Consider the following 23,522-nt stretch of genomic DNA (forward strand, 5'->3'; position numbering starts at 1 on the left):
CTGGAGAATCCCATGGACGGAGGAGCCTGGGGGGCTACAGTTGATAGGGTTGTACAGAGTTGTACATGACTGAAGTGACTTAGCATGCACACATCTGAGGGCAGAGATGTTTGCTCTAACAATCACCCAATTTCCTTAGAAAACAGCCTAGGCTCATAGGCTGAGAGATTAAGCACAGGGCTCTTACAGTCAGACAGATCTGGGCTTAAGTGTTACCTCTACTAGCTGTGGGATCTCTCCGAGATCATCTGATAAAATGAGAATCCATTCAATGTCCACCAACATTTTCTGAGCATCAACAGTGTGTGGTGAAATAAAAAACTGCTGGTGGTCATTTGGGAGAATTAAATAGGCAAATGCATCTAAAGTATTTAGCTCATTGACTGGTACATAGTAAACATTCAATAAACAGCAACTAATAAACAATAAAAGATTTCTAGTTCCATTCTAACGCATAAACATGACTAAGGTCTCAAAGCTCTGCATTATTAAAAATGGGTGCAATAATTTTAGCCTGGAAAATGTTCAACATAAGCATTACTAATCATCCACAAAGGCATCAAAATATCAAAAAGAGCGCCATAGTTTCTAACCATGTTAAACTCACTGATGCATGCACATGTGCAAAGTTGCTTCACACTCTGCGATCCCATGAACTGTAGTCCACCAGGCTCCTTTGTCCATGGGATTCTTGAGGCAAGAATACTGGAGTGGGTTGCCATGCCCTCCTCCAGGGGATCTTCCCGACCAAGGGATCAAACCTGAGTCTATTACACTGGCAGTCAGGTTCTTTACACTAGCACCAGCTGGGAAGCCCCAACTCATTGATAATTCCAAGATAAATGTTATGTTTTGCAGTACCTACATGAGTAAACCTGCTATCAAAGCCTTAGATATAAGCCAGTTAAGTATTAGAGAACATCTGCCAAAATTATGATTCTAGTTGTAGAAGACAGAAGTCGTGATGTTTTGATGTTCCTAGGGGAGATATTCTGGTACCTTCACTCATTTCTCAATTCGGTGATACTACACAGAACATAATTCTCCCATAAAATGCCTCTGAAAACAAAAAGCCTACTCAACCCTGAATAGAGAACAAAACTGTGCTGTATTAGGGATGCTGGGCAGGCAGCTAAATCACTCATTAGCCAAGAATCATCTAAAGCACAACAGTCCCACAGGCGTAATTCAAGTTCGTGCCTGAGCAAAAATACAAATGACTATATATCAGACTTCAAAAGTTGTCGCACAGTCAAAACCTCAGATATTAAAATCTGCAGATGCCAATCAAGTTCATGACAAACCTTTCTTCTGGGTGTACTCAGTATAGCCAGGTATCCTTTGTGGCTACTCTGAGTTCAAAACAATAAAACCATGCTATCCTCACGAAGAGACATTTATACATTTCTTTCTGATATACCAGGGTAGCAGACAGCTGGTCCAAATGCAGGCTTGACTCATTTGAGTACAAGTTTAAAAAGGAATAGACAATATGCATGCGTGCTAAGTTGCCTCAGTCATGTCCAACTCTTTGTGACCCCATGGACTGTAACCCACCAGGCTCCTCTGACCATGGGATTCTCCAGGCAAGAATACTGGAGTGGGTTGTCATGCTTTCCTCCAAGGGATCTTCCTGACCCAGGGATCAAACCCAAGTCTCTTACGTCTCCTGCATTGGCAGGCCAGTTCTTCACCAGAAGTGCCACCTGGGAAGCCCAATGGACAATATACCCTCCTGTTTTATCCTGGATTTGAAATTAGCTACAGATCATGGCTTCCCTAGAATTACCCAGATGTGGGCTTATATGAGGATCAGCAGCTGGGCTGGGAAAGGAGAGGCCCATACGATGCCCATATCATTCATCATTTGTAACACATCAGTTTCTTACCCATTGAGTCAAAGGCCAAGAAAAGATCAATAAAAGCTACAAACAATCTTATGCTTTTCCTGACAGATTTCGATATGAAGTGATGAAGAATGGTCGATGGGGTAATAGCTGTGCCTTGCTTAGAATGCTGCCACGAGAGACTAGACTTTCAATTCATCAAGAAGAAAAACGGCAAACATTTCAGATGGAGTGCACTGCAAGCTGATGAGTCTAACTATATTGGGGAGGGGGGAAATCACAGAAGCTTGTTTTTCCTTTTCTTTCTTTATTTTTGATGGGTTAGGCTATTCTCTAATTCCAACCAAACTGAACCATTTATTCATTCAATTAATTTTTACTAAGTAACTAAAGCTAAGCACTGTGGTTGGTATGAGGGACACAGTGCTAAGTCAAGAGCCTTGATTCCTGTTTTTATAGGGTTTATAATTCATATCATTGTTTATGGAATTTAAAAAAAGTGCCAGGGATAACAGTCCACCTGCAGAAGATGACATTTTAACCAGGTGCTTTTAGATGGAGCTTTTAAATCATCTACTCTATGAGGACATATTATAGACATATTGGAGGCTTCCTTCTCAGCTCATACTCTTTGAAACTGACTCTTCCCCATATCCTTTCCAAATAGAATCTGCCCACAAACTTTGCTGAGTGGGTCTAGGAGACCACATTTATACCACATGACCCTGCCCCTCCACCACCACCCTACCTTGAACTCAACTGTTTGAATCAGGGATAGATAACTGGACCTGCAGAACCAATCCATAACATTCTTTTTGGAATTTGAAATTAGGGTCCAAGAATGAATAGACTACAGTGGACACAAGGACTGCAAGACTAGAAATGGGGTGGGGGACTAGAAACCAATTTAGTAATAAAAAAAAAAACAAAACTGAATGAGAATTTAGTATATGCCAAGGCCTAGAAATCTCAAGAAAGACACAATTTCCACCCTCCCCTCTAGTGGATGAGAGGATAGTTAGTAAACAAATATTGATTGTGATAAACACCATTAAGAAAATAAAGAGGATGCTGAGTTAGAGATCTCCAAAATGAGGAGGATGACTTCAGCGAGGGTGATCGGGGAGGCCTCCCTGAGAAGATGGCATTTAAGCTGAGATAAGCGGTGAGCAATGCTAGGAAAGCCCATTCCAGGAAGAGGGAAGAGCACATGCAAAGGACAGGTAGGAACTCAAACTGTTCCAGAGAGGAAAATCAGGCCACTGAAGCACAGTGAGTGAGCAGCTCAGGGGAAGGTGGGAGAGGAAGGCAGAACAGGGACCATGAAGGGTCCCTTTGGGCTTTGCAAAGGGTCTGGGCTTGCATTGCAATGGGCCACAGATGAGATTTATGAAAGAAAAGATACTGTGCTGTCAATATTTTAAAACATCACTTGAGCAGGTACCTGTATACCAATGTTCACAGTAACATTATTCACAAGAGCTAAAAAGTGGAAACAACCCAAGAATTCATCAATAGGGGAATGGAAAAACAAAATGTGGTATATATGGAATATATATATGATGGAATATTATTCAGCCAGAAAAAGGAATGGAATTCTGATATATGTAACAACATAGATAAACCCTGAAAATATTGAAATAAATCAGACAAAAAAGGGCAAAAGGTGTATAATTCCACATAGAATAGGCAAATTCATTGAGACAAAAGATAAAGCAGAGGTTGCCAGGGAGCAGGCGGAATGGGGAGTCATTGTTTAATGGTACAGTGTCTATCTGGAATGATGAGAAATGTTCTGAAAGTAGATAGTGAGGATGGTTCCATAACCTGGCGAATATACATAATGGGCCTGAATTGTACACTTAAAAATGGTAAATTTTATTTTGTGAATATTTCACCATGATAAAAAGAAGTATTTAAAAAAAAAAAACAAACACCGCTGCTGGGAGAAAATGGACTGGAGAGAGGCAACTGTGCTGTCGCGGAAGCTGGCGTGCAGAGGGAGACTGGTTACTGACACGCAGAGCAAAGCGAAGCTGAGAAACCACAGGGGCCGAGAGAAAAGAGAAGCGCTGCCTGATGGCTTCCCAGTCACATGCGGCCCAGCTGTGCTTCCTGCAGTACCTTCCGGCGAGATTCTCCCACACCCTTTCTGTGAATTACCTTACATTGGAGCTGGACTGAGTGGATCTCCGTCCCTTGCAAGGAAACCATCCCTGATTCAGGCAGGGAACACAGCTAAGATGCAGCCTGGAGACTCAAAGTTTGAGGCCACTGGATTCTAAAGCCAGACTACCTCCAGCTCCAGGAGAGCAGAGCAGTTGGCTTTTTCCTCCCCCCTCAGTGTCGGGCATCATGCCTGCCCCATGGTAGCAGCCTTCGACCCACAGCTGTTGAATTAGGGCTGAGAAACTCACCCGTGAGTCTGTAGAGTAGGTGTCTGAGTGCCATGGTCTCTCACCAAATGTATACCCAACTGAAACCTAGGGAACCAAGCCCCTGCATCCCTCTCATTGCTGATTTGAATGGTCAATTCCACTCTTCACAAGGACTTCTAGCTAATTCCCTGAACATCAGAAGAAGTTTATGCTAAAATTTCGGTTTTACAGAATCCCAAGGACCCCTCCATAAACACCTAAGATCAACTGGGTTCCCAACAATATTCATCAAACCAAGTGTAAGAAAAATTGAACTGGCTTTCTCACGAACATAGGACACACAATATGGTTTTTAATTTGATAATACTCTGTGTTCATAGATGGGAGAAAACATCTCCTTCCTTAAAACACTGGAGTCAGAATCTCAAGAGATCCTCACACGGCAAAACTGGAACTTGCTCACTGCATCGTTCCCAACCCTTGCAACCTCTGTTGTTGTTGTCTAGTCCCTCAGTCATATCTGACTCTTTGCGACCCCATGGACTGCAGCACACCAGCCCTCCCTATCCCTCAACCACCTCCTGAAGCTTTTTAACCTTTAGCATATGTCATTTCCAACTTGAGAAAACTAGAAATGACCTGATTTTACAAAAGGGGGAAAATTGTTCCACAGATCATTGTTGATCACCTTACTGGTCTATCTATCACACATGAATTAAAATGGTAACTACATTATAAGAAGATACTTATAAAACACAGTTAAATGAAAAAGGAGGCATGCGAAAGTAAATATATAATTTGATTACAACCATGTAGAAATGGCATTTATAGCTATACAAGTTGGAAGATATCAAAAGCAGAGGCAAATGCTTGCTGCAAGATGGTGAAATTATACATAGAATTTTTAAATGTATTTAAAATTTACTTTAAATATTTAAAAAGTCAGTTATAAACACATACATACACACAAAACTGAGCTGGTCAATGAGCTGCCTCATCCAGCTGGGGATAACGGATGACCAGTTGGGGATTCTGTAAAGCAGGGTTTTTCCAAAGGTGGTTCTGGCAACAGTGGCATCAACATTATGGGAACACCTGGGAACTTGTTAGAAATGAAAACTCTGAGTTAGCCCCAACTTACTGAATTTGAAACTCTGGGGATGGGGTTCAGCAATTTGTTTTAGAAAGTTCACCAGGTGATTCTGATGCCTGTTCAAGCTTGAAAGCACTTCTCTCATGTATCTTCCCAGTGTGATATTCTGTGATTTCCACAAGTCTACAAAGGGTCCATCCTACACACCTATGTTGTCTCCCCCAAACACCACTCTCACTATAAGAGCGCCATACTACTTATTAGATCAGGTTCAAAGTCTTCACCTGAGAGTCAACATCCTAGTTGTGCTATCAAATTTCATCTTTCCCACTATGGTTAGTTAACAGGGACTGTGCTTCTGTGCATCATCTCATACAGTCCTCCTGACAACCCTATAAAATAGATAATACTAATAAACCCCATTTCATAGATGAGAAAACTAAGGCCAATCATACAACTAGTAAATGCTGGAACAAGAATGACTTCCAAACACAAACTCTCAGGCACCACTGAGGTTCAGCAATGTTTACGGAGATAATAAGTAAGGGAACTGGTATATGAGGTCAGGCCTGTCTGATTTCAAAGCATACTCGCTGTGTAACCACTTAGCCCTTTAGCCCTATACTCTCTGCTGGGCAGGAACATGTGCTCATTGCCCTTCAAATCATCGTTGCCAAGAATCATGCTGTTTGCAAATATCCTCTGTCTATCTTCCTTGTCGCCAACTCACATCCCACAGCCTCCAGAAGGCCTTCCAGGCTGCTTCCCCAAGATGCCTAGCCAGAAGGGGTTGCTCCCTCCTTCTCCCAACCCTCACCAGGCCCCATCGTGCGCCTCTCACAATATTTACCAATTCTGAATTAGTTATGCACACGCTTCTTCAGTAGAGGTGGTGGTCTGAGCTGGCATGGTATCACCAGTGACTGACATAGTACACACACCAACCAAGTCACCCAGGAGGTCTTTTATGTGACTAAATTCATTCTTTAGATATATTATGTATCTTATCTGCCCAGGAGGAGGACAGTAGGAGCCTTAAAAACAAGGACCAAATCTTTCACTTAATGCATATTTCCAAGAATATACCTGGGTCAGGTACACAGTCAAACCTGTAATATATACTTGAATTCAAGTAGAATGCTACTTGTACATGATTCTGGTACATAAATTTTTCTACTTCTTAAACCCTGCAATTAATGCAGCTTATATTAATACTTTACAAATGGATCCCATCGACTCAGTTTTTGTAAATAGGCAGAAATAATAAATTTAATGTTTTTAATAGTTAAATATTAACCAGAGAATTTTATGAGCACATTTTCCCAAAAATTCGTTCAAATTTCCAATCAACTGAGGAAAAAACTCAAAATTCTGTCTTTTAAAAAATTGAGGCTATGATAAAAAAAAAATTGAGGCTATGATATATCTTCACTGTGCCTCTTTTAAAACGAAAGCATACCCTTTTTAAAAAATCATAACGCAAACCCCAATCTCTCTCATTAAGAAAAATATGAATATTTTCAATCCAGATATCTATTACCTATCACAGTCATTTATCTAGTCCAACACATATACTTGTAACAGGGGAAAAAAAAGAGCTCATAGGTATTCTAACTCCTATCACATACCCAGAGAGCAAGGGTACAGAAAAATTGGAATATGTATTACAATAATATTTAAACCTCAAAAACTAGATTTAGAAACTTTTAGGAACAAGATAACATAAAAGCTAAATGCTACCTTTCCTAATACATAAGTCATTTTATTTAATTACATAACACCATGAACAGAGAAAAATACCAAGCCACAACATATTTTTAACACACTGAAAGACACAGATTAAAAGTACGTAACAGTAAAAACACAACAGATAAAGATGATCAAATTATTATTACAGCCTTTCAATAGTCATTCATTTCCACCCAGTGCTTATACTGTACCCACATGGTCTAACAGTAAATATACAACAAAAGATCTGAAGAGCTTGGCGATCCTCTCTAAATCGAAATCAATGTACTACCACTGAACAGACAGTGTAAACTTACCAGCTCCACAGATCCATAATGTTTCCTACTGAAATCCCCACGTCTACAGCCTAGGTCTTCCGAGACAGAGCTGGAACAAAAATGCTTCATCAGTATTATACATAGCGATCTGGCCACAAACCTTCTGCAAAAATCCACTACCATTTGCAAAAAGGGCTGCTATGGAACAGGCTTGCCCAGCTCCTCACTGCAGGGGAGCCTCCTTGCAACAGACACAGTCCTCAGCAGCCATTGCAGAGCCCGGCTTTCATGGAGCCCTCAGTAAGAAGAAAAACACCCGAGTCATCCTTGGAGGTATAGGCAATGATTGAATTAAATATTTAGTCATTTGGAATCGATTGACATTTCCCAGGCTACTGGTGGTTTATAATTTCATTTCTGTATAACCAGAGGGGAGAGAAACCCTGCAGTAAACTTGAGGCAAGGGACAAAGCTTGCAATTATCTTTCGTTTAAAGAGAGCCTCTTTGTCCCAAATATTCTGCATAAAAATAACCAGCATTATGGGATGCTATCTAGGAGACATAAACTTTAAATAGGAGGAAAAAAAAAACTTCAAAATCCTGGTAGGCCCCATCCCCCTCCCCTTTAATTTATGACAACATCACAATATAGAAAAAGACTAGGACTAACAGAAAAATCTCAAAATCTAACATCCAAGTATATTTAGCTTTTTCTATGTGGTAGTAGCTAATACTTTCCTACCCCCTCCCCTTAAGAAATGCTTAAATCAGATAAGAAAAATCACATGTGTCGTTGAGGAAAAGCAATTAAAACAAGGGCAAAATTGTTACTGCATTTGCATCTTGAATGCACAGTTACACACTCAAAAGACACATATCTTATTGAATAGTTGGTACAGAAAGGGCTCTGAGCAGTACTCATGAAACCACCAGAGATCCACAAATACAAACAGTTTTAATAAGCTCTGTTCTAATATGTCATGCAAACAACTCTAATAAAACAGAAAATAAAATTCCCCAGGAATGACACATTTAATATATCCCAAATATTTGGGAGTTAACATGCAAAGAAAGGTGCATTTAGTACCTTTTCATCCTTCCTTAAAAGGTAGGCTACATTTTCTAAATTACAGCCCTTCTGGCATGTTCAGAAAGAGACTGACTCTGATGCTTCGCGGCCACAGAACTGACTCTCTGCCAGGACACTGTTTGATAGGCTCCAAGAAGGACAGCATGAGAGAAATGAGATTAGAGAGTCTAATGGTATTCTGCTTCCTCCATTTCACGGGGAAGGCTGAGTTCATCGCATAGGAGAGATTTAACCTTTTGTAGTCCTCACTGTCTTAGAAGAAACTGTGCAACAAATTAATGAAGGCAGCTTGGAAGGGTGTCCTAGGTACTTACCCAGGCTACCTTCCTGCTGCTAGTGACATGACTTTCTACCGAAAAATCTCTGAAAGAGATGTAAAAGCTTCCCTCCATGGCCTGCTCCAGGGTTAGCTATGTCCTCTACGCCCATTTTCTTAGCCCTTTTTGAAAATCCTCCTGGAGAATATTGCTGTTGCCTTACATAACAGTTTAAAGATCCTTCTCCAGCGGCCCTGAGTTACCGAGAGCAAGTGGGATCCTGTGAGGGGTATATCCACACTCTGGGACGGGGTCGGGCACAGAGCTGACTGATGCTCAATGGTGGCTGACTGAGAGCTGTCTGCCTGGACCTCAGCCAACAGCTTCAGTTAAGTTGGGTCCACGACTCAGTCATCGACAGAAGCAGCAGCAGCAGTTTCTAACCCAAATGCCCAAAAACATGAAAAGAGTAAGGATGTGGGGATCTGGGCCCCTCCCCGTGCCACCCTCGGCACCACAGAGGGGGTTCCGAGACAGTGCCAGCTTCCTAGCTTTGCCAATGCCAACAGCCAGAAACAAACACAAAGCAGGGTGATGACCCTACATCTGGAGCAACTGCCTCCTTAGAAGCCTCAGAGAGGGCAGACGATGTCCTAGGAAAACAACTGAGAGAGATAAACAGAATATCTGCTGTGGGCTGCCCTTTTCCCCTTCTAATTACATTTCGTCCAGTACACCGCAGAGACGGTGCTTGCTGATGGCAGGGCCACGCACAACGGAAAGGGAGGCATTTCTAGGGCTACAGGAGGCACTCAAACCAGCCATAGTAGAAAACCCACCCCCCCCAACTCCCTGCCCCTTGGCATCCAGCACAAGGGTTGTGTTTAGGGGGACCACCCAGAGCTCTAAGAGGAGCTTGGTTCTCCTCCAGGTCCCCAGAGTCTGGCCCACTGCTAGGCACAGAATGGACACGCAGTAAACATTTGTTGTCTTAGGGAAGATATTCGCACATCTTTCAGATCTCACTAGCTGCTGCCTGATAGTGCCCCTAGTGATCACTGAGGCAGGCTGCCTATTGACCTTCTCCCTGATAAGCCCCTAGACGTCACTCCATCAGTCCAGACAGTCCTGACCCAAGAAGCAGATATGGCTACATGCATGCCAAAACCTCCTTCCTTTCCTCTGGGGCTTGTCGCTGGACTACATCTCCTAGCCCCTCTTTCAGGGAGTGTGACCATGTGACTGATTTCTGGCCAAGAGAATACAGACCCAAGTGATGTGCCTGTGGGCTCCCACGGGAAGCCTGCCTGGCTTCCCCATGGCCAGCAAGAGCGGACCACAAGGACCCATAGGAAGGCAGGGGTTCGAGATGGAAAAAAACCAGGTCTCTGAATGACCAAATGGAAGGTCATGCCTCCAAGAATATCTGTATTAGAATGTGATGTGAGCAAGAAATAAACATTTAGTTGTTCATCACACACAGTTGGGTTACCTGGTGAAGCCTCCGTGCTACCTGGACTAGTATAGAAGCTGGTATCTTGCACTGGGGTGCTACCATGGCAACAACCTAAAATATGTGGTACAGGCTTCACAGGTAGGCAGCAGCCAGGAAGGAAATGGTCTCAGAGCCTACAGAGATGGGATCTCGGTTATACAGTAGCAAACCAGGTGATAAAACTCGCACCTACAGTAACTGAGAAGGTAGATCTGTGCCTTCTGAGCCTGCAGCTCTAAGGAACGTGGCTGGACAGGTCAGAGTGAGGTTGTGCACTGGCTCCTACTGACTGACCTTAGCAAGGCTTTTTACAAGGAAGAGATGAGCCCAGGTTAGATGTGGATGGATTTCAAGCAAAGATAGAAGGGACTAGAGAGAATCTTGAGACCAAGGGCCTCACAGCCTTGAGAAATTGCTGTTTAAGGACCCCACGCAATGAGAATTCTGGCCAGTAAAATGTGGGTAGAAATGCGGGGCACCTCTTCCAGACCAGGCCTATCCAGGTTTCCCATGAATAATATTGGCTCTCTTTCCTCGTCCACTGGCTCTGAGGATGGCTGTGAGAACCAAGACGGGTGAAGCTACACAATGAAGGAGCCCAGGTCCCTAAATGAAGAACCCAAGTGGACACACCCTCACTGGGCTGTGAGATGAGAGGACAGAACTTGTACTGCTTTAAGTCACAAAGATTCAAGGTTTATCTGTTACAACAGGTGATTTTATCTTCATGGATATAGCTTTCCACAGGTATCAGAAAGTACTGTAAGAATAAGTCCCACAGAATGTAAACTGATAGAGCCATTATGGAGAGCAGTATGGAGATTCCTAAAAAACTAGGAATAAATCTACCATATGACCCAGAAATCCCACTAATGGACATACATCCTGAGAAAGCTACAATACTATAAGACACATTTAGCCCAGTATTCACTGTAGCACTATTTACAATAGCCAGGACATGGAAGCAACCTAGGTGCCCATCTACAAATGCATGGATAAAGAAGGTATGGTACATATATACAATGAAAAAGAATTAATTTGAGTCAGTTCTAGCGAAGTGGATGAACCTAGAACATGTTATACAGAGTGAAGTAAGTCAGAAAGAGAAAAATAAATACCATATATTAATGCATATATATGGAATCTAGAAAAATGGTACTGATGAACCTTTTTGTAGGGAAGATATGGAGATACAGAGATGCAGATATAGAGAATGGACTTGTGGACACAGTGGGGCATCAACATATATACACTATCCTATATACACTATCCTGTGTAAAATAGATAGCTGGTAAGAAGTTGCAATATAATGCAGGGAGCCCAGCCTGGTGCTCTGTGATGACCTAGAGGAGTGGGATGGGGGAGGGGAGGGAGGCTTAAGAGAGAGCGGATACATGTATAATTATGGCTGATTCGCACTGTCATATGGCAGAAACCAACACAACATTGTAAAGCAATTTTCCTCCAATTAAAAAATAAAAAAAGAAGCCCCATAAAAAAGGGGTTGTCAGAGGGCTGGTGGGCCAGGATGACTATTGAGGTCAGCATACTGTGGCCTCCTCTGCCTGTTTTTGAACACTAAGCTTTATTGGGATGCAGTCATACCCTCTCGTGACAGGCTGTCTGTGGTTGTTTCCATGTTTCAATGGCAGAGCTGAGGACTTGCAATAGAGACCTGCAGAGCCTGCAAAGCCCAAATCATTTACACTCTGGCCCTTCCCAGAAAGTTTGCCCAACCCCTGCCCACAGATGCACGAATCCCTTTTGCTGGTGTCAGCTCTACCCATAAACTGTGATTAGGATGCCAATGAAAATAGCAGTGTTTATTAGAGTCCATCAGAATCCCTGGGGGAGCTTTCTAGAAATGCAGATTCCCTGGCCCTTTTCCCAGAGGCTGTGATTCAGCCTGACTGAGATTTTTATAAGCCGTGGTGGGAACTCTGATGCAGGTGGTTCACAGACAGTGTTTTGAAAAATACTGCTCTTCCAGATGACTCTGGAATCCCTGGGAAACCTGTTAGCCATTCTGTGGCACTTTTATAAGGAAGGACAAGGCCTTGATCAAGTTTTCCCTGAATGGGAGGAGGTGTCACATAATGCCTCAGGGCAAGGGCCTCAGTCACAGACATGGGTTCTTAACCCCCTGGGCATTAGTTCCCATGTGTATAAAATGTGGCTGATCATATCACTTATATAACAGGGTTATACAGAATAAACTAAAAAGAGCAGATAAAAGTTTATTCTAGGCATAATATCTATTACATGAAAACTACTCAATAAATGTTAGCTATTATTATTGCTCTTTTTATTAGTGTGAACTCTTCTCTGGTTGTTAGAGAGTCCTGGAAAGCAGCTGCAGCATACATGATTACTATTAATAACTTTTAAAGAACTTAAAACAAGATGCCTGTTTTTTTTCCCCCTGTGGTGAAACTGGAGATCTGGGGCCAAGCAGTCCCCTAGGGCAGGGCTGAGGGCAGCATCGCAGCTCAGCAGACCATCCCCTCCCTGAAAGTGTTGGCCTAGCAGTGCGACCTCACCTAGAAAATACTTGGGCCCGAAAGCAGGTCACCAGAACAGGCAGGTGCAAAAAAGAACCAGTGGGTTCAAGTTCCTCACAGGCAAGGTGGTCTGGCTCTAAATAGAAATTCTGTTTTAGCAAATTAACATATGAGGATGCTGGATCACACTTTGCAAGCATGAACAGAGCTGAGGACCATCATGTTACATCTCTAAAGAAGGCCTGGGATGAGAGCAAAGATTTCCAGCCCCACACAGAGGCTAGAGAAATGACCATTATGTAAATCAGGATCCTGGAAAGCAGGACAATCCCCTGCGAAGAATAAATGTTATGGAAACTGAAAAAGGGGGGAAAAAAGAGGAAGCTGAAACTCAGCGATATAGTTCCTTATTCAAGTGACCCAAAGATTAGTGACTGAGCCTAACGACTGGCCAGACCCCACTAATCCAGGCCTCAGTCATCTCCAGCCCTGCTGGCAGGGTTAAAGCCAACAGGAGAACGAGATTCTTCCTGGATCAGCTGAAAGAAATAGTGAAAAGCAACAGCTTACCAACAGCAGAGCTCAATGTCAGGAGTGCCAGGGCACCACCTCCAACCCCTCGATAAACAGATAGTAATAGACAGATGGAAGGGATCCCCCTATTTGAGGGACAGAGGAGCTGAAAAATGTTCCAGCTGATAGACTGAGGCTTGGATGGAGCGCAAGGCCTCCTAACAACAGGTACTAGAATAGCTTACAGCACGTAAGGGAGCAGTTGTCTCTCCTGGAGATAATGACACAAAAAAGCAGAGCTGCAATTATACATTAACTTCTAATGATGAAATGGAAGAATCTTGTCCTCTTCTGAAAAGATTTCAGACACCAGGAAGTAGGAAGTAAGCAAGAGGATTTCTGGAGTGTTAGGGTCTCAGAAAAATCTAAGACCCTGGATTCTTGCTCCAGATAGCATCCTGTCCCCCGCACTGAGCTTCTGGGTTCCCAGCATCACGTGCTCCTGATCTTAAGTTTAACATCCATTAGCGAACTCCACCAATCATAAACTGGTCAGACATGCCTGAATCTGAATGTCAGCTCCATGGCACAACAGCTCTGTGGCCCCTGGCAAGTTACTTATCCTCTCTGAGCCTGTTTCCTCATCTATAACATGGGCTTAAAATAATCTGTTTCTGTGGGAGGATTAAAAGATATCAAATGGGGCTCAGCACATCTGACACATAAATAAAAGCTGGCTATTCTAACTGTTGGGCCCTGACCTACCTTGGTCGTGACCATGCCCCATGTGCCTGGTTCAGAGCAGGCTGCTCCATGAACACTTGTTGCATGAATGAGTTATGAATTAATGATAACCTCTTAGGGCTTCCCTGGTGGCTCGGACGGTAAAGAATCCACCTGCAATGTGGGAAACCTGGGTTTCATCCCTGGGTTGGGACGATCCCTTGGAGAAGGGAACGGCTACCCACTCCAGTATTCTGGCCTGGAGAATTCCATGGACAGAGGAGCCTGGCAGGCTACAGTCCACGGGGTCACAAAGACTCGACTGAGTGGCTTTCACTTCACTTCTGCTGGCCCTTGCTCTTGCTGAACGCAGGTGGGTTCCTGCCCCGTTCCCCTTTGCTTCTTCCACCGTCCATCTGCCATTGGATACTCTGACATTTCTTTGGGTATATTTGATGCTACTTCCACCACTATTCAGCCATCTTTCTCACTTTAATCTTCATTTCTGTAATATTCTGAAATGCATTCCTCCTACAGTATTTATGTGCCCACTAAGTTTCTGGACATAGACAGGTGTCCCCAGAACTTACTGGGTTCTCCGCTATTACTAAAGTCTTGTGGTAATTCACTGCAAGTTTCCTTTCAATAATGACCTCTACCAGTGCCCTTGGAGTTCTAACTAAAAAACAGCAACCACACCAAACACTGGCAAAGACGCAGAGCAACCAGACCATTCACAAACTCTGGGTGGGAATGTGCAAGGTAAGCCAAGCCTCTCTGAAAACCAGTTAGCAGTTTCTTATAACATTAAACATGCAGTTACCATATGACCCAGCACTTGCACTCTTGGGCATTTATCCCGGATAAATGAAAAAATATATTAAAAAATACCTATATACATCTGTTTGTGTCCTCTTTGATTTCTTTCATCAGTGTTTTATAGTTTTCTATGTATAGGTCTTTTGTTTCTTTAGGTAGATATACTCCTAAGTATTTTATTCTTTTTGTTGCAATGGTGAATGGTATTGTTTCCTTAATTTCTCTTTCTGTTTTTTCATTGTTAGTATAAAGGAATGCAAGGGATTTCTGTGTGTTAATTTTATATCCTGCAACTTTACTATATTCATTGATTAGTTCTAGTAATTTTCTGGTAGAGTCTTTAGGGTTTTCTATATAGAGGATCATGTCATCTGCAAACAGTGAGAGTTTCACTTCTTCTTTTCCTATCTGGATTCCTTTTACTTCTTTTTCTGCTCTGATTGCTGTGGCCAAAACTTCCAACACTATGTTGAACAGTAGTGGTGAGAGTGGGCACCCTTGTCTTGTTCCTGATTTCAGGGGAAATGCTTTCAATTTTTCACCATTGAGGGTGATGCTTGCTGTGGGTTTGTCATATATAGCTTTTATTATGTTGAGGTATGTTCCTTCTATTCCTGCTTTTTGGAGAGTTTTAATCATAAATGAGTGTTGAATTTTGTCAAAGGCTTTCTCTGCATCTATTGAGATAATCATATGGTTTTTTTAAATCAAAGAGGACACAAACAGATGGAGAAACATACCGTGTTCATGGATTGGAAGAATCAATATTGTCAAAATGGCTATTCTACCCAAAGCAATCTATAGATTCAATGCAATCCCTATCAAGCTACCAACGGTATTTTTCACAGAACTAGACCAAAGAATTTCACAATTTGTATGGAAATACAAAAAACCTCGAATAGCCAAAGTAATCTTGAAAAAGAAGAATGGAACTGGAGGAATCAACCTGCCTGACTTCAGACTCTACTACAAAGCCACAGTCATCAAGACAGTGTGGTACTGGCACAAAGACAGAAATATAGACCAATGGAACAGAATAGAAAGCCCAGAGATAAATCCACAAACCTATGGACACCTTATCTTTGACAAAGGAGGCAAGGATATACAATGGAAAAAAGACAACCTCTTTAACAAGTGGTGCTGGGAAAACTGGTCAACCACTTGCAAAAGAATGAAACTAGAACACTTTCTAACACCATACACAAAAATAAACTCAAAATGGATTAAAGATCTAAATGTAAGACCAGAAACTATAAAACTCCTAGAGGAGAACATAGGCAAAACACTCTCCGACATAAATCACAGCAAGATCCTCTATGACCCACCTCCCAGAATATTGGAAATAAAAGCAAAACTAAACAAATGGGATCTAATGAAACTTAAAAGCTTTTGCACTACAAAAGAAACTATAAGTAAGGTGAAAAGACAGCCGTCAGATTGGGAGAAAATAATAGCAAATGAAGAAACAGACAAAGGATTAATCTCAAAAATATACAAGCAACTCCTGAAGCTCAATTCCAGAAAAATAAATGACCCAATCAAAAAATGGGCCAGAGAACTAAACAGACATTTCTCCAAAGAAGACATACAGATGGCTAACAAACACATGAAAAGGTGCTCAACATCACTCATTATTAGAGAAATGCAAATCAAAACCACAATGAGGTACCATTACACGCCAGTCAGGATGGCTGCTATCCAAAAGTCTACAAGCAATAAATGCTGGAGAGGCTGTGGAGAAAAGGGAACCCTCTTACACTGTTGGTGGGAATGCAAACTAGTACAGCCACTATGGAAAACAGTGTGGAGATTCCTTAAAAAACTGGAAATAGAACTGCCATATGACCCAGCAATACCACTTCTGGGCATACACACTGAGGAAACCAGATCTGAAAGAGACACATGCACCCCAATGTTCATCGCAGCACTGTTTATAATAGCCAGGACATGGAAGCAACCTAGATGCCCATCAGCAGATGAATGGATAAGGAAGCTGTGGTACATATACACCATGGAATTTTACTCAGCCGTCAAAAAGAATTCATTTGAACTAGTCCTAATGAGATGGATGAAACTGGAGCCCCTTATACAGAGTGAAGTAAGCCAGAAAGATAAAGAACATTACAGCATACTAACACATATATATGGAATTTAGAAAGATGGTAACGATAACCCTATATGCAAAACAGAAAAAGAGACACAGAAATACAGAACAGACTTTTGAACTCTGTGGGAGAAGGTGAGGGTGGGATGTTTCAAAAGAACAGCATGTATACTATCTATGGTGAAACAGATCACCAGCCCAGGTGGGATGCATGAGACAAGTGCTCGGGCCTGGTGCACTGGGAAGACCCAGAGGAATCGGGTGGAGAGGGAGATGGGAGTGGGGATCGGGATGGGGAATAAGTGTAAATCTATGGCTGATTCATATCAATGTATGACAAAACCCACTGAAATGTTGTGAAGTAATTAGCCTCCAACTAATAAAAAAATTAAAAAAAAAAATACCTATATACAAATGTTCATAGCAGCTTTATTCATGATAGCCCCAAACTGGAAAAAGCCGGGAAATCCTTGGAAGGGTGAATGGATAAAGAACCTGTGGTGCATGCACACACTGGAATATCCCTCAGCCCACAAAAGGAACACAACACTGACAGATGCAGCAGCTTGAACGATGTCCAGGGAGTCATGCGGAGTGGAAAGGGCCAACGCCAAAAGATTACATACTGCTGTGATCCCATTACAGGACATTCTTGAAAATTATAGAGGAGGGAGGTGGGTTATAAAAAGGTAGCCTAAGGGATTCTGTGGTGATGGAGCCATTCTGTGTCATCTGTGATGATAAATAAATGAACCTACACATGATAAGATTGCATGTGACACCAGGGAAATCTAAGGCCAGCAGATTGTATCAGTGACAATGTTCTGGTTGTGACTGATCCTGCACTAATGTTATTATGCCAGATGTCACCACTGGGGGAAACTGTGGAAAGGATACCTGGAATCTCTCTGTGTTTTTCTGATAACTACGTTATAAGAATCTATGATGCTTTCAAAATAAAAAGGTTAAATTTAAAAACACCTGTATCTGAGTTGAAATTCTTTCACTCATCCCATAAACAGTTCCTGAGCATCTATGACATACCAGGTACTGGGTCAGGTGCTAAACCTAAGATGTGTGGTCCGCATAGTCATAGCACTTACGGTTCAGTGGGAAAATATAAAGGGCGCTGGACTTCACAGGAACAAAAAGTGTGCAAGCACATAACACCTATGTGTAGCAAAGCTGGTAACTTGTACAACAGTCCCCTTTGTCCCCTTCTTAAGTAGCATATGTCATCTTGGGATGTGGGTGTACAGAGCAGAAGCCTGAAGGCCTGTCATTCTGCTCAGCTCAAGCCCCACCATCCAGGATTTCCCTGGTGACACAGTGGATAAGAATCTGCCGGCCAATGCAGGAGACATGGGTTTGATCCCCAGAGATTCCACATACCCCAGAGCAACTACGCCCACGTACCACAACTAGAGAGTAGCCCCTGCTCACTGCAACTAGAGAAAGCCTGCACAGCAACGAAGACCCAGCACAATCAAAAGTTAATTAATTTTTTAAAAGACCCACCATCCAGAAACCTGGGAGCTGCTACCTACAAATGATTCCCACAAAGTGTAATGTCCACACGTCTGCTCCCTCCCTCTCCACTCTCTAGTGACCTTGGCTTCCTTCTTATAAGGTCAAGGCTGAAGGGATTTCCCGCTGAGTATAATTTGGTTTGGGAAACACTGCTCCACAGGACACCTATATGTGCAAGACCACAAAGCGTTAAACAGAAACTCATTTAAGAAGAAAAAGCCATCAGACAACATATGTTGCTGCAGACATGCTTTGATCACCTGCAGATTTAACTTCTTTGGGGAAATCCCTCCAAAGTCTGTCTCCCTAGGTTCTCAAAGCTTCTCTTCTGATATTGCCAAACTGTGCCTCCAGCTGTACCCAGACTCTGAAGGCAGGCATGCTGTCCAGAGCAGCATTTCTGAGCAGTACCTCGGCTAGCGGGAATCCTAGAGAATGGAAATCTCCCATCCTCGCTATTAGAATGATAGTTTTCCCTGAGTTGGTTAGAAATTCAGACTCTTAGGCCCCACCCCAGACCTAATGAGACAAAATCAGCATTTTAACAAGATCCCCTGAGGATTCAAATGCACGTTGAACTTTGAGAAGCACTTGATTCCGGTTCTCAAACCTAGCTGTATGTCAGACTCACCTGGATTTCTTCTCTAATTTGTTTTGCTATGAAATAGTTTAAGGTGCAGAAAAATGAATATCATGAACATTATAGATACACTGAAAACCCCTGTGTACCTCTCCTTGATCTCATTTTCATCTCTCTCTCCTTTGACACAATTTGATTAAACAATTTGGTTCATACTTCCTACTTATCGTTGACATTTGTACCATGTAGTCATAAACCATATGCAGTATTGTTTAGCATGACTTTAAATTTTATACACTTATATATCAAACCATGACTATCTCCCTGCAACTAGCTTCTTTGAACACTTTGCTTTTGAGGTTTGTACACTTTGAGAGCCATAACTCTAGTCATTGACTCACAGTGCTATGTAGCCTCCAACTGTGTCAGTATCCCACTGATCCTCCATTCTCCTACAGCTGGACATTTCATCAGTGATCATCTCTCATACTCAGCCAGCCAAGTCCTTCCATCTCATGGGTCCTCACTATTTGATGTCCAGATCCCTATAATAGCCTCGTCAGTCTTCTGGCCACCTCAACATATAATTTTAGGGTGGAAGAGACTTCCAAAAATGTCCAGAGACTTCCAGGTCCAGAGACTCAAGGATCAGTTGGTGTCCAACCTGCCACCTATGGTAGTATATTCTCTAACAGATACTTGAAATATAGCTAACAAGTCTCAATTACATGCTATCGTCGTTGTTATTATTTAGTCTCCGAGTCGTGTCTGACTGTTTTGCGACCCCATGGACTGGAGCCCACAAGGCTCCTCTGTCCATGGAATTGCCCAGGCAAGAATACTGAAGTGGGTTTCCATTTCCTTCTCCAGGGGATCTTCCCAAGCCAGGGATCGAACCTGCGTCTCCTGCATTGCAGGAGGATTCTTTGTCACTGAGCCACCAGGGAAGCCCACCAGGGAAGCCCATTACACACTATTAACGATAAAAAAAAAAAACACAGTATGCCCCAGGGCACTCCATTCTCCCTGTCAAACAGTTTTATTTTTTCTATATTGAATTGAAATCCATCACATTTTAATTGCCACCAGTTGGTCTGATGTCTTCACCCTTCACTTCTTATTTCCTTATGATCACTTCCACACCCCAGTCAGTGGTCCTGTCTGGCCCACTCTTTCCCCATCTCAGCAATCCAGCCACACTGCCCTTCTTCCTTTCCTTTAGCCTGCTGAACATCTTTCTCATCTTAGGACCTGGAAAGGTCTCTGCAAACTGCCTCTTCTTCTGCTTCTTCTTCTGGACTTCACCCCTGCTCCCCAGACTAGAAATTATTAATACAAAGAGAATACTGGATTGATATCTGCCAGCCCTACTAGAATACAAGCATCCACAATGACAGGTTATCTTGGTTTTGTTCAGTGCAAAAATCCTTACGTGTTACATAATACCTGGCACAGATATTAGCTCTTAGTGGGGTTTTTATTGAATTATGAAAGAATGAATGAGTGAATAATAGTCAGCCAGCCAATCCTTTGGGGCCACATAAAACAAGATCACTTCCACAGGAAAGCCCTTCAAATGTCTGAAGAAAGCCACCAGGTCCCCTAGGATTTTTCTTCTTCGCAAGGGGCTGGAAGTGACACAGGAGGTCTGAGGCCAGCCATACGGATAGGTACCCAGAGAAGAGGCAGGGCAAACACAGGGACCACTTCATAGCTTTCTCGAGGATCAGGCTGGAAGAGATACCCCCAGGTACTCACAAGGCCACTGTCGGCTGCTGCTGGAAGTGAGCAGCATTATACCGCATATTGGTGAAATTCGTTTCTGAGTCAGACCTGAAAATACCGTAAATGTTGCCTCAAGTTAATCTCAATAAATTTGCTTCAGAAGTTAATACAATGCCAGTAATTTGAGCAAACAAAGAAAATGCTGTGGGGGCCATCACAGTGAATACATTATGACATCATTCACTAGCCATTAGCTAACAATGAGGCTGGCATTTCCTATGTCTAGTGGTTGGCATCTTTCAAGCAACAGGTAATAGAATTAAGTGCAACAGATCATGCTGTTACTTTACAAAGTGGATCAGCTGCAAGTGTCAAACTTATCCAATTGTGAACTTAAGATTCTTGCATTTTATTGCATGTAAGTTATAGTACAATAAGAAATTGCTTAAAACTGTTATACAGAGTAAAAAAGAAACGGTTATCCTAAATTTAAATAAATTAACATCTGTATGTATAGAGAAATTCCACGTGCATAAGGGTTGCCTGATATTACTCAGCCCTGTAATAACCCACCATTAATTTACTGCCTGATTTTCAGCAAGAAACAGCCTTTCAGGGGCCCTTAGTTCTACAGCCGTAAAATGGGGCTTGATTTATGAATTAATTCAACAAATACTGATAAACATGGGACAGTCCTCATGGGGCTGTTGGATTTAAAGAGAAAACACATATTAGCATGGTGAATAGTCTGAGCACAACAATTATTTGAAGAAACAGAGGTTGTGCATCCATGTCCTTCATTAGCAAGAAGGTGTGTGCATTTGAACAACACAAAGAAGGAAAAAAAGTCTCTTTGTGGAAATCCAGAGATAAGCCAGACTCTCCTGTGATCTAAAATGCTCTAACTTTAAGAAATAGCAGTTAGGGAGGAAAAACTTTCCCTTTACTCGTCTATGTTCTATAACTGATGCCTGTGAATTAGGTTGACAAAAGACAGATGAACAGAAGAAAAAGCACAAATTTTGTTTCTAATTTTACATGCACAAGGGCTGCACAGAAAAGAAAACCCAAAATAGCAGTTAGACTCAAAGACTTATATACCATTTTAACAAAGGGTGATAAATTGTGGAGAAGTGACTAGACATAAAAAAGGGGGCCAAATTTGGGGCTTCTGGGAGGGTCAGTCATGGGAAGGGAGCCACATGGGGGAAAGCAATGATAGATAAGGTTAATTAGAAAGGTTTGTTTATGTAGACTCACCTTTGTGCCATCTCTGTCTCTGGTAACAAAGGGTGTGGTAACAAGGGGTGTTCTCCTCTTGGTAAAGAGAGGGGAGGGGGTACCTTCACATAGAGAAATTAATGCCCTGCTTTTAGGCAGATGGGGCAGGGCAGATAGTTCCTCCTATATCTGCCTTTTCTCAGCTGCCTTCAGCTCAAAATAATCCTTATGCCAAAGTAGCATTTTTGGGGTGGTGTATCTTGATCTGCTTTATAGCCAATATCAGTATGTGAAAAATTCTTAGTCTCAAATATAAAGGCAAATGCTTGTGGAACTGACTGAATTTTGCCTTGAAATAACCTAAGAGAGGGGGAAGGCTCCTCCCACTGCTTTTAAAATGACCTCTATATTCGATTCTACTTTTTAGGACCAATTTAGATCCCTTGTTGTTATTTAGTCAGTAAGTCATGTCTGATTCTTTATGACCCCATGGACTGTAGCACACCAGGCTCTTCTGTTCTCCACTATCCCTGAAATTGCTCACATTCATGTCCATTGAGTGGGTGATGCTATCAAACCATCTCATTCTTTGCCATCCCCTTCTCCTTTTGCCTTCAATCTTTCCCAGCATCAGGATATTTTCCAACAAGCTGACTCTTTGCATCAGGTGGCCACTCCATACTTAACTTGTGCTGTTTTTCTCCAGATACATTCAGACCATGTACTGGAAGAAAAGCAGCTTACTCTGTGCTTTTAAGGTCAAACTATATTTGTGAAAGATTTTTTAAAATGTTTATTTCACCAAGGTACTCTGATCCTGAGACGGTCTACAAAAATGAGACTTTGAGACCAAGGATGAGAGAGTGGAAAGGGTAAGGGGGAAACGTTCGTCAAAGAAAGCAAAATAACAGATAGACCAAATTCACAGAATATAGAAAGCAAAAGGATTCTAACTAAGAACATTAGTTAATATAGGAGATGACAGGAAAACAACCAGCCTCCATCCAAGGCCAAATGGGATTTATTAAAATGAGGGTTAGTTTAGGTGAATTTAGGGCACAGCAGCCTAAACTATTTCCTTTTGCTTCTTATAAGCAATGATTAAAAAGAGTCATACTATCTAGTCACTATTTATAGTGCACCCTCATGGTGTTTTGTACTGTACTTTGAGATGAGGTGAGCACCAAAAATGGGTTGCTGGCCCTTGAGGACTGTAAAATTTGAAAGAATAGAAAATGCGAATAGTCAAAGGAATAAAATTTTTAGTAATGGCATAACCTCCTTGAGGAAAAATGATTGCTGTTAGTGATTGTTCCTCCAGGGGATGTGGAGCTCAGCGGTGCAGTTTCTGGTCCCAGAAAAGGACCAGGACATCCTGGCAGAGTGACACCATACTCCTCCCTGACTTGGATCACACAGAGCAGCAAGGCAGCGCTGAACCTTAGCCCACCCTTGAAAGGTGAGGCCCCATGTTCCTCTCCCTTCCATTCGGGCCACTCATCTCCCTGGGGCCCTCACTACTCCTGCACTTTCAAATACTGCCTCTATGCTAACCCAAACCAAACCTCCAACTCAAATCTTTTTCTCCAACTGCAAGTTCTGACTTCCAACTGCTGGAAGTGGTTCTGTGAACCCCATG

General features: G+C 42.3%; 1 protein-coding gene across 4 annotated transcripts in view; it reads right to left on the reverse strand.

Moving 5' to 3' along the window:
* GARNL3 (GTPase activating Rap/RanGAP domain like 3) overlaps positions 1-23,522 on the reverse strand; it is a 161,475-nt gene that overhangs the window by 108,545 nt on the left and 29,408 nt on the right. For 3 of the 4 annotated variants that reach the window (XM_043917122.1, XM_043917119.1, XM_043917121.1), the window contains one exon: positions 7,364-7,433. In XM_043917122.1, coding sequence (XP_043773057.1) covers positions 7,364-7,433 — 70 coding nt within the window. Of the gene's footprint in view, positions 1-7,363; positions 7,434-8,412; positions 8,754-23,522 lie in introns of those variants that run through there. The other variant, XM_043917123.1, reaches the window with a different exon arrangement.

Source organism: Cervus elaphus, chromosome 11 (assembly GCF_910594005.1).
Source record: "Cervus elaphus chromosome 11, mCerEla1.1, whole genome shotgun sequence".
In the NCBI taxonomy this organism is placed as follows: Eukaryota; Metazoa; Chordata; class Mammalia; order Artiodactyla; family Cervidae; genus Cervus; species Cervus elaphus.